The sequence below is a fragment of the Equus quagga genome, unplaced genomic scaffold (genome assembly GCF_021613505.1).
Source record: "Equus quagga isolate Etosha38 unplaced genomic scaffold, UCLA_HA_Equagga_1.0 HiC_scaffold_5063_RagTag, whole genome shotgun sequence".
In the NCBI taxonomy this organism is placed as follows: Eukaryota; Metazoa; Chordata; class Mammalia; order Perissodactyla; family Equidae; genus Equus; species Equus quagga.
The window spans coordinates 14,346-26,211 of NW_025793946.1; the positions used below are offsets into that span (position 1 = coordinate 14,346).

The following is an 11,866-nucleotide window of genomic DNA, read 5'->3' on the forward strand; positions in this document are numbered from 1 at the left end:
CATATATATGCTGCCTATAACAGACATACTTCAGATCTAAAGACACTCACAGACTGAAAGTGAAGGGACAGAAAAAGATATTCCAGGAAAATGGTAATGAAAAGAAAGCTGAAGTAGCTATACTTATATAAGAAAAAATAGACTTAAAAACAAAAACTGTGGGGGCCGGCCTGGTGGCACAGAGGTTAGGTTTGCATGTTCTGTTTCTCGGTGGCCCGGGGTTCACCAGTTCGGATCCTGGGTGCGGACATGGCACCACTTGGCATGCCATGCTGTGGTAGGCGTCCCACATATAAAGTAGAGGAAGATGGGCACAGATGTTAGCTCAGGGCCAGGCTTCCTCAGCAAAAAGAGAAGGACTGGCAGTAGTTAGTTCAGGGCTAGTCTTCCTCAAAAAAAAAAAAAAAACCTAAAAACTGTAATGAGACAAAGAAAGGCATTACATAATGATAAAGGGAGCAATCCAACAAGATATAACGCTTGTAAATATCTATGCACCCAATACAGGAGCACCTCAATACATAAAGCAAATATTAACAGACATAAAAGGAGAAACTAACAGTAACAATAATAGTAGGGGGGGCTGGCCCCATGGCCGAGTGGTTGAGTTTGTGTGCTCCACTTTGGCGGCCCAGGGTTTTGCTGGTTCGGATCCTGGGCACGGACATGGCACTGCTCATCAGGCCATGCTCCCCACACAGCACAACCAGAAGGACATACAACTAAGAATATACAACTATGTACTAGAGGGCTTTGGGGAGGAGAATGAAAAAAAATAATAGTAGGGGACTTTAACACCTCACTTACATCATTGGATAGATCATCCAGACAGAAAATCAACAAGGAAACACTGGTCTTAAATGACCCATTAGACCAGATGGATTTAATGGATATATACAGAACATTTCATCCAAAGATGGCAGAGTACACATTCTTTTCAAATGCACATGGAACATTCTCTAGGACAGATCACAGGTTAGGCCATGATACAAGTCTCAATAAATTTAAGAAGATTTAAATTATATCAAGCATCTTTTCCAACCACAACAGTATGAAACTAGAAATCAATTACAAGAAGAAAACTGGGGGAAAAAACACATTGAGGCTAAACAACATGCTACTAAATAACCAATGGGTCAATGAAGAAATCAAAGAGGAAATAAAAAAATACCTTGAGACAAATGAAAAGGGAAACACATGGTCCAAAATCTATAGGATGCAGCATGCAGTTCTAGAGGGAAGTTTATGGCAACCCAGGCCTATCTCAAGGAACAAGAAAAATCTCAAATAATCTAACTTTACACCTAAGGGAACTAGAAAAAGAAGAAGCAACAAAGCCCAAAGTTAGGAGAAGGAAAGAAATAATAAAACTCAGAGTGGAAATAAATGAGAGACTAAAAAAAAAATAGAAAAGATCAATGAAACCAAGAGCTAGTTCTTTGAAAAGATAAACAAAATTGATAAATCTTTAGCCAAACTCATCAAGAAAAAGAGAGAGGGCTCAAACAAATAAAATCAGAAGTGAAGGCGGCCTGCCCTGTGGCTGAGTGGTTAAGTTCGCACTCTCTGCTTCAGCAGCCCAGGGTTTTGCCAGTTTGGATCCTGGATGCAGACCTAGCACTGCTCATCAGGCCATGTTGAGGTGGCATCCCACAGAGCAGAGCCATAAGGACCTATGACTAGAATATACAACTGTGTACTGGGGGGCTTTGGGGAGAAGAAGGAAAAAAAGAAGATTGGCAACAGAAGTTAGCTTAGGTGCCAATCTAAAAAAGAAAAAAGAAATGAAAGAGAAGTTACAACTGACACCACAGAAATACAAAGGATCATAAGAAATTACTATGAGCAATTATATGTAATAAATTGGACAACCTAGAATAAATGGATAAATTCCTAGAAATATACAATCTTCCAAGACTGAATCAGGAAGAAAGATAAAATCTGAACAGACCAATTACTAGAAATGAAATTGAATCATAATAAAAGAACTCCCAACAAACACAAGTCCAGGACCAGATGGCCTCACAGGTGAATTCTAACAAATATTTAAAGAAGAGTTAATACCCTTCCTTCTCAAACCATCCCAAAAAATTGAAGGAGGATCACTCCCAAACTCATTCTACAAGGCCAGCATCACCCTGATACCAAAACCAGACAAAGACATCACAAAAAAAGAAAATTACAGACCAATATCCTTGATGAACATAGATGCAAAAATCTTCAATGAAATATAAGCAAACCAAATTCAACAGCATATTAAAAGGATCATATACCATGACCAACTGGGATTTATTACAAGGATGCAAGGATGGTTCAATATCCACAAATCAATTGATGTGATACACCACATTAACAAAGTGAAGGATAAAAATCATATGATCATCTCAACAGATGCAGAAAAAGCATTTAGCAAAATTCAACATCCATTTATGATAAACCCCACAACAAAGTGGGTATAGTGGAAACATACCTCAATATGATAAAGGCCATATATGACAAACCCATGTCTAACATCATACTCAATGGTGAAAAGCTGAAAGCTTTTCTTCTAACATTAGGAACAAGACAAGGATGCCCACTCTCGCCATTCTTATTCAACATATTATTAGAAGTCCTAGCTACAGCAATCAGACAAGAAAAAGAAATAAAAAGCATCCAAATTGGAAAGGAAAAAGTAAAACTGTCACTTTTTGAAGATGACTTGATACTATATATAAAAAGCTCTAAGGGCTCCATCAAGAAACTATTAGAGCTAATAAATGAGTTCAGTAAAGTTGCAGGATATGAAATAAATATACAGAAATCAGTTGTGTTTCTATACACTAATAATGAACTATCAGAAACAGAAATTAAGAAAACAATTCCAGGGCCAGCCCCATGGCTGAGTGGTTAAGTTTGTGCGCTCCACAGCCGTGGCCTAGGGTTTTGCCAGTCGGATCCTGGGCATGGACATTGCACCACTCATCAGGCCATGTTAAGGCGGCGCCCCACATGCCATAACTAGAAGGACCTGCAACTAAGATACACATCTATGTACAGGGGTGGTTTGGGGAGATAAAGCAGAAAAAAAAGAAGATTGGCAACAGTTGTTAGCTCAGGTGCCAATCTTTGGGGGAAAAAAGAAAACAATTCCATTTACAATTATATCAAAAGGAATAAAATACCTAGCAATAAATTTAACCAAGGAGGTAAAAGACCTGTACACTAAGAACTATAAGACATTGATGAGAGAAATTGAAGACAACACAAATAAATGGAAAGATATACCATGCTCATGGATTGGAAGAATTAATATTGTTAAAATGTCCATACTACCCAGAGCAATCTACAGATTTAATGCATCCCTATTAAAATTCCAATGGCATTTTTCACAGACCTAGAATAAATAATCCTAAAATATGTATGAAACCACAAAAGACCTCGAATAGCCAAGGCAATCCTAAAAGAAGAACAAAGCTGGGGCTGGCCCCGTGGCCGAGTGGTTAAGTTCGCGTGCTCCGCCGCAGGAGGCCCAGTGTTTCGTTAGTTCAAATCCTGGGCACGGACATGGCACTGCTCATCAGACCACGCTGAGGCAGCGTCCCACATGCCACAACTAGAAGAACCCACAATGAAGAATACACAACTATGTACCGGGGGGCTTTGGGGAGAAAAAGGAAAAAATAAAATCTTCAAAAAAAAAAAAAAAAAAGAAGAACAAAGCTGAAGGTATCATGCTCCCTGATTTCAAACTATACTACAAAGCTATAGTATAAATATGTTATATTATATGTATAGTATAAAACAATATGGTACTGGCACAAAACAGACACATAGATCAAAGGAACAGAATAGAGAGCCCAGAAATAAACCCACACCTATATAGTCAATTAGTCTACTACAAAGGAGGCAAGAATATACAATGGAGAAAAGACGGTCTCTTCAATAAGGTGTTGGGAGAACCAGACAGACACCTGCAAAAGAATGAAACCACTTTCTTACACCATATGCAAAAATAAGCTCAAAATAGATTAAAGACTTAAATGTAAGACCTGAAACTCTAAAACTCCTAGAAGAAAACATAGGTAGTAAACTCTTTGACATCAGTCTTAGCAATATTTTTATGGATCTGTCTCCTCAGGCAAGGGCAACAAAAGCAAAAATAAACAAATAGGACTACATCAAATTAAAAAACTTTTTCACAGCAAAGGAAACCATCAACAAAATTAAAACACAACCTACTGAATGGGAGAATATATTTGCAAATGATACGTTCGATAAGGGGTTAATATCCAAAATATATAAAGAACTCATACAACTCAATATCAGAAGCAAACAATCCAATTAAAAAATGGGCAAAGGTCCTGGATAGACATTTTTCCAAATGAGACATACAGATGGCCAACATACACATGAAAAGATGCTCAACATCCCTAATCATCAGGGAAATGCACATCAAAACCACAATGAGATATCACTTCACATCTGTCAGAATGGCCATTATCAACAAGACAATAAATAACAAGTGTTGACAAGGATGTGGAGAAAAGAGAAAAGAGAACCCTCATGCACTGTTGGTGGGAATATAAATTGGTACAACCACCAAGGAAAACAATATGGAGCTTCATCAAAAAATTACAAATAGACCTGCCATATGATCTAACAATTCCCCTTCTGGGTATTCATCCAAAGCAAACAAAAATACTAATTTGAAAATATATATGCACCCCTGTGTTCACTGCAGTATTATTTACAATAGCCAAGATACGTAAGCGACCTAAGTGTCCATCAGTAGATGAATGGATAAAGAAAATGTGGCATATATATATACAATGGAATATCAGTCATAAAGAAGAATGAAATGCTGTCATTTGTGACAACATGGATGGATCTAGAGTGTATTACGTTAAGTGAAATAACTCAGACAAATAAGATGAATACTATATGATTTCACTTATATGTGGAATCTAAAAAAAAAAAAAACAACAATGGAACAAACAAGACAAAACAGAAACAGACTCACAGATATTGAGAACAAATTAGTGGTTGCCAGAGGAGAGGAGAGGTGGGGGAAGTACAAATGTCAAGTCATAAAATAAATAAGTCCTGGAGATGTAATGTACAGCATAGGGAATACAGTCAACAATACTGTAATAATTTTGTATGGTGACAGATGGTTACTAGTCTTATCAGTGTGGTAATTTTGTAATGTATAGAAATGTTGAATCACTATGTTGTACACCTGAAACTAATATAATATTGTATGTCAACTATATATACTTCAATAAAAAAATAAAAATTAATTAAAGCAAAAAAAAATGTCCATGCTACTCAATGTGATGTACAGATTCAATGCAATCCCTATCAAATCCCATGGCATCTTTTACATAAATAGAAAAATAGAAATAGAATTCATATGGAACCACAGCAGACCCTGAATGGCCAAAGCAATCTTGGGCGAGAACAACAAAGCTGGCGACATCACACTTTCTGACTTGAAAACATATTACATAGCAATCAAACAGCATAAGAACAGACATATATAAGCCAGTGGAACAGAATAGAGGAAATAAGCTGACATGTTTATGGCCAACTGATCTTCCTCAAGCGTGCCAAGAACACACAATGGGGAAAGGATGATCTTTTCAACAAATGGTATTGGGAAACTGGATATCCATATGCAAAAGAATGAAATTGTACCCACATTTCATACACAAAAGTGAACTCAAAATGGGTTAAAGAATTAAACATTAGACCTGCAACTGTAAAACTCCTGGATGAAAACATAGGGAAACATCTTCAGTCAACAAAAGCAAAAATAGACAAACGGAACTATATGAAACTAAAAAGTTTCTCCATCTCAAAGGAAACAACGAAACAAAAAGGCAGTCCACAAAATGGAAAAAATATTTGCAAACCATATATCCAATAAGGCATTAATATCCAAAATATATAAGGAACTCATATAACTCAGTACTAAAAATATAAATAACTCGATATAAAAATTGGCGGAAGATCTAAATAGACCTCTCAAATATACATATACTATACATATTTATACTATAGCTTTGTAGTACAGTTTGAAATCAGGGAGCATGATACCTCTCTAAAGAAGAAATTCACATGGCTAACAGGTCGATGGAAAGGTGCTCAGCATCTCTCATCGTCAGGGAAATGCCAATCAAAACTATAAGGAGGTATCACCTCATCTGTTAGTTTGGGTATTATCAAAAAGACAAAAAGCTCACTACTGTTGGTGGAGATGTAGAATAAGGGAACCCATGTGCGTGGCTGATGGGACTATACATTAGTACAACTGTTATGGAAAACAGTATGGAGGTTTCTCAGAAAATTTAAAATAGAACTACCATGTGATCCAGTAATCCCATTTCTGGGCACACATCCTAAAGAACTGAAGACAGGATAGCAGAGACATACCTGAACTCCCTTGTTCACTGCAGCATTATTCGAGATACAGAAAGAACCTAAATGTCTGTCGGTGGATGAGTGGATAAAGAATAGTACATTCTCTTTATCATTCATCTGTCAGTGGACATTTATATGTGCATAGTCATGTGCCGCATAAGATGTTTCGTTCAATGACAGACTACATGTACAATGGTGGTCCCATAAGATTAGTACCACAGAGCCTGGGTGTGTAGTAGGCTACACCATCTAGGTTTGTGTAAGTACACTCTGTGATGTTCACACAATGATGAAATCACCTAATGATGCATTTCTCAAGATGTATCCCCATTGTTAATCGATGCATGACTGTATTTACATAGCGTTTACATTGTATTAGGTATTATAAGTAATCTAGAGATGATTTAAAGTATATGGGAATGGGGGCTGGCCCCATGGCTGAGTGGTTAAATTTGTGCGCTCTGCTTTGGCGGCCCAGGGTTTCGCCAGTTCGAATCCTAGATGCGGACATGGCACTGCTCATCAGACCATGCTGAGGCGGCGTCCCACATGCCACAACTAGGAGGACCCACAACTCAAAATACGCAACTGTGTACCAGGGGGCTTTGGGGAGAAAAAGGAAAAATAAAATCTTTAAAGTATATGGGAAGATGTGTGCAGGTAGGTTGTATACACCATTGTATATAAGAGACTTCAGCATCTGTGGATTTTGGTGTCTGAGGAGGGTCCTGGAACCAGTCCCCTGTGGATACTGAGAGATGACTGTACTGGGATTGTAAGGAGGCTTCCTCACGTAGGCATAATCAATTATTAACTCTGTTTCTAGCCTCTCTCCCCTCTCTGGAGGATGAGAGGTGGGGCTGAAAATTCCAAGCTTCTAATCATGGCTTGCGGGGCTGGCGCTGTGGCCGAGTTGTTAAGTTCATGTGCTCTGCTTTGGCTGGCCAGGATTCACTGGTTCAGATCCTGGGCGTGGACCTACGCACCACTCATCAAGCCATGCTGTGGCAGCGTCCCACATAGAAGAACTACAAGGACCTACAACTAGGATATACAACTATGTCCTGGGGCTTTGGGGAGAAAAAAAAGGGGGAGAAGATCAGCAGCAGATGTTCTCTCAGGGTCAATCTTCCTCACCAAAAAAAAAAAAAAAAAAAGAGCAAAAAGCATATTTTAATCATGGGTTGGTATTTCTGGTGACCAGCTCCCATCCAGGAGCCATCCAGGAGTCCACCTACAGTTGCCTTATTAGAACAAAAGATGCTCCCAGTGTTCTTATCACTTAGGAATTTACAAGGGTTTTAGGAGCCCCTTGTTAGGGATGGATCAAAGACCAAAAGTTAGAACAAGTCCTAGTGTTCCTATCACTTGGAAATTACAAGGGTTTTAGAAGCTCTGGGCCAGCAACTGGGGCAGAGACCAATATATATTTTCTGTTATCTCACAGCTGCCTGCCCCCAACTCCAGTCCCTCCCATTCCATTGGTGTTCTGGTGTTCTCACGGCACTCCTCCGCATTCCGTTTTCTTATTGGTTTGCTGACTTGCTAGTGGTCTCCATCCCCTTCCAAAGTGAAGTTCTTTTGGAGGCAGAAACCTGGACTGTTTGCCGCTGTATTCCCCAGAGAGCCGTTTCTGAGCAAAGCAGGAAGTCCACAAGTAGTTGGTGAATAAGCGAGTGAAGGAAAGCCCTGTGCTGGGCACCTTACACTTACCTATTCCTTGATTAACATCTCCCTTACCCCACTTTATAAACAAGTGTTTCGAGAAGAAAATCACCCAATTGCTTGTTGGTCAAAGTGGGAAGGAAAATGAAAGAGAAATTGGGTAAACAGAGCAGAAGGACAAGTGCTGGAGAGGTTTTCTTTTTATCCCGGCATCAGAACAGCGCTAGTGCCTGTTGATTCCGTGAATAACGGAGGCCGGCTCTACCCGGAAAGAGACGTCAGCGCTGGTGTTCACTGCACCGTTTCTCATTTCCATAGTTTTCTTTAAAGCCACACCACCCGTTCAGGAACTCCACTGCCACAGCTGCGAGACCCACTGCTGCTGCTCTTCCCCATCAGGCCAGCTGTGCGTTTTCATAAGTCAGGGCATCGAGGTACAATTCGTCAGCTCCATGTCGGCCCGCTGCAGAGCTTGCAGCATTTCCTGCAGTCTGGTGTGGACCCGGGCGAGTTCCACTCTGTTGAGGTTCCCCCACCTGTATTCATCCAAGTACACAATGCATTCAGCAGGCACAGGGTAGTGCACACGCTTCAGCTCCTTCAGCCCCGCTAAGTGCTGCAGCACGTTCATGATGCCTGATGTGGAGATGACGTTGTCGTAGAACACGAGGGAGCGGAGGCGGGAGCAGCAGCACAGGGCGGGCAGGAGGGCACGGAGCTGGGCCTCCTTCAGCCGGCAGCTCCTCAGGTTCAGGTGCTGCAGCGTGCCGGAGACCTCACCGAGCAGAACCTCGAGGGGCCCAGGGACCGTTTGGGACAGGTTATTGCTACACAGGACCAACTCCTTCAGGCGGGTGGCATGAGCGCTCTGGGACAAGTAGGTGATGTCATTCTCAGTAATCCTACATCCATTAATCACCAGAGTCTCCAATGGTTTTTGCAGGCCACTGTGGAGACACAGGAAGACACAGTTACTTCTTGGAAATTGGGGTGGAGTGCTAGATACATTTGGGAAAGGTCCAGAAATCTGGCCTGAGAAATTCGCCCCACCCCTACCTCAGTCTAGATGCAAATGGTAGGAGCCAGTCTTCTGTACTGGTTAAGAACATGGAGCTTGGAGTCAAACATTTTCCCATCCCCAACAGGACCTCTCCTGTTTTCAGAGCGTGGTGTCAGGCACACTGACATCTCTCAGCCTCAGCTTCCTAATGAGCCATGTAAACACAGTGATCACTCACGTCCCTAAGTTGTTGTAGGAATTAATGAAATTTAGATGTGGCTCCTACACATGGTAAGGGCTAGGTTTTTACTGGTGGCAGGTTTAGGAAGGTGTTCCCCATGCTCCTATTCACAGACAGAGAAGTCTGTGAGACACAGATGAGGGGATGAGTTGACCAAATCACCTGGGCTTAGACGCTGTGCGGGCAATTACCTTCCTCCAATACTGCCCTCCCAACTTAGCATCCTTGTTCACCCTTCTCTACGTAAGCTCTTGTAAGCTCCAGGAAGACAAGGCCCTGTCTGACTTTTTTCAGGGTTTTATATCCATTCTTAGCTCTCTGCTTGGCATGAACTAAGTGCTTGAATGAATGAATGAATGAATGAGTGGATGAGATGCCAATCTTGGACATATGTCTTTCTCTTCTATAAGAGCCAATAGCCATTGGTTGGCCCAAGACCCCAGCCTTGGAGTCTAAGTCCATCAGTGAGTCTGCAGGAACTCATGGAAGGGGTGAGTCCCGGCTTGTCTCTGCTCTGAGAGAGCAATGCTTAGAGGAGTGTTCAGGGACCTTGGCCTTGTAGCTTCAGAGGGACTTTCACACACTCACCTGAGCATCTTATGGAGCTGGCCCGAGAGACAGCCAAAGGTGAGGTGGAGCTTCTGGAGGTGGCCCAGCGGACTCAGCAGGGAGAAACAGTCAACTGGGAAATCCCAGGGGATGTCGCTCATGATGAGTTTGCCCAGGCTGCTCATCTGCCCTAGCTGGGTGAAGAACTGGATGAGGTCTGACTGGAAGCAGAACCTGCTCCTGTGATGAAGCCTCACCTCTCGGATGGCCTCCAGCTCCAGCATTCCCAGGATCTCTATGAGGCTGCGGAATGGCACTTGGTTAATGACCAGTGTCCGACAGCGGAGGCGCAGACAGCCGTGGCTCTTCTCGACTCGCTGCAATATGTACGACGGAAACCCAGACAGGTGGAAGAAACCGAACAAACCACCTAAGAACAGATCTGTGTATATGTCCACAGGTTCTTGGTCACTCCGAGGCTGTTCTCTGAAACTGGGCGTGAGCTGGTCTGCCTCGGGCTCTTCTAGCACGTGCGTGATGACAAACGGTGCAGGAGAGGTCTCAGAGCATTCCTCCCAGTTGGAGTGCTCAAAGTCATGGGTAAAATCCAGCACCTTTAGCTTCGATCTCCTGTGGGGAAGGAGTAGGAGGGCTGAGAGTGTGACTTTAAGGATATATGGCAGGGCTGGTATGAGACTGGCAGCAGCAGACCCTGGGAAGTGGCCTCTGTGCCGGCCAGCAGCCCTGCCCACTGCTGTCTGCCAAGCCTTCTAAGTGCACTCTTCCAGCCTCATACGGCCTCAGACCCTCCTCAGTCCCCTTCTCTTATATGATAAGGGGATACCACCCAGGCACCTAACCACACTCTCGATGACCTCAGCAGCATGATCAGCACTGAACTATACTAGGTCTTTCCTCTTGGAGGGCATTTGAACAATGACCTCAAGGCCTCCCACTGATTGATGTTGTACTACCAGAAGATTCTGGCACATCCTTGGACCCCACATTCTTGAATCCAGCTCCCTCCTTCTCAACTCACTATGCCCCCACCACACCCCATCTCTACAGTTACCTGGGGCAAGCAGTGTTCGTAGGAACCAATTCCAGCCCATCTAGTACCGCTTCCAACAGGTCTTGAGTTATTGACTGATCCCTTAATGATCCCAGGTGGAGGCAGGGGAAGGGCCAGGCCTGCACCATTGCTGTCACCGTTTTTGTGTGTCCCCCTTCAAAGGCCACAGTGGACAGTGTTGGGAAGAGGCCCACAGGGAGCTCTCCCAGGGCACGCACGGCTGAGTCTTCGTCACTCAGCAGGCTCTGCGCTGCAAGGTCCAGGAGGCGGAGAGGGGCTTGTCGGCTCATCGCCACTGACCTGGCGCAAGGTAAGGGGAAATCCTGAGTGGGCTTCACAGTGCACAGCCTCTTTTGTGGGGCCAGGACAACCCAGGCCTCAAACACCTGTCACAGCAGGAGCGAGACCCCCATCCCTCCTTCCACCCTTGCGTTGCTAGTCATAAATCGCCAGCTCTTTCTCTGCTAGTGTCAGCCCAGTGTTCCTGACTGATACCAGCTGGCCGAAACGGGAATAATTAGAGTTTTCCCTGTCCCTCATTGCGGTTCAGAGACTGTAAACTGTTCCTAGCAATTTCTCAACCTTTCCTCAAGATCATCACCACCTCCCAGGTGATTTTAAGGAACATGACTGAACAACCAATCTCTTACCCTAGGCCAACGGTAAGGGGCCGGGGCCTGAGGTTTTGTTTGCCTGTCCGGCTGCAGGCCTTCTAAAATAGCAAGGGCACTTTCTGCACGTTCAGCTCCCTCCTTCCCACTCTGGGGGCTGCATTCCCCACATTCCACCAGGCTTCCGTGCAATTCAGAGGGGAGAAAATAATTTTCAAAAAAGTCAACAAGATATAAAACTCCTCTTACGGGGCTAGTAAAATTCAGAAAAAGCCAAGGGGAGAACGGAAAATCATGGGACAATCCTATGGATGAGCACAGAT

At 43.1% G+C, this 11,866-nt stretch overlaps 1 protein-coding gene across 1 annotated transcript; it reads right to left on the minus strand.

Moving 5' to 3' along the window:
* Positions 1-8,491: 8,491 nt before the first annotated feature.
* LOC124232359 (melanoma antigen preferentially expressed in tumors-like) lies at positions 8,492-11,222 on the minus strand. The gene is made up of 3 exons (XM_046649313.1): positions 10,933-11,222; positions 9,900-10,490; positions 8,492-9,017 (listed from the first exon to the last, which is right to left on the minus strand). Exons 1-3 carry the CDS (start codon positions 11,220-11,222, stop codon positions 8,492-8,494), a joined length of 1,407 nt encoding a protein of 468 aa, XP_046505269.1.
* Between the last annotated feature and the right edge of the window lie 644 nt (positions 11,223-11,866).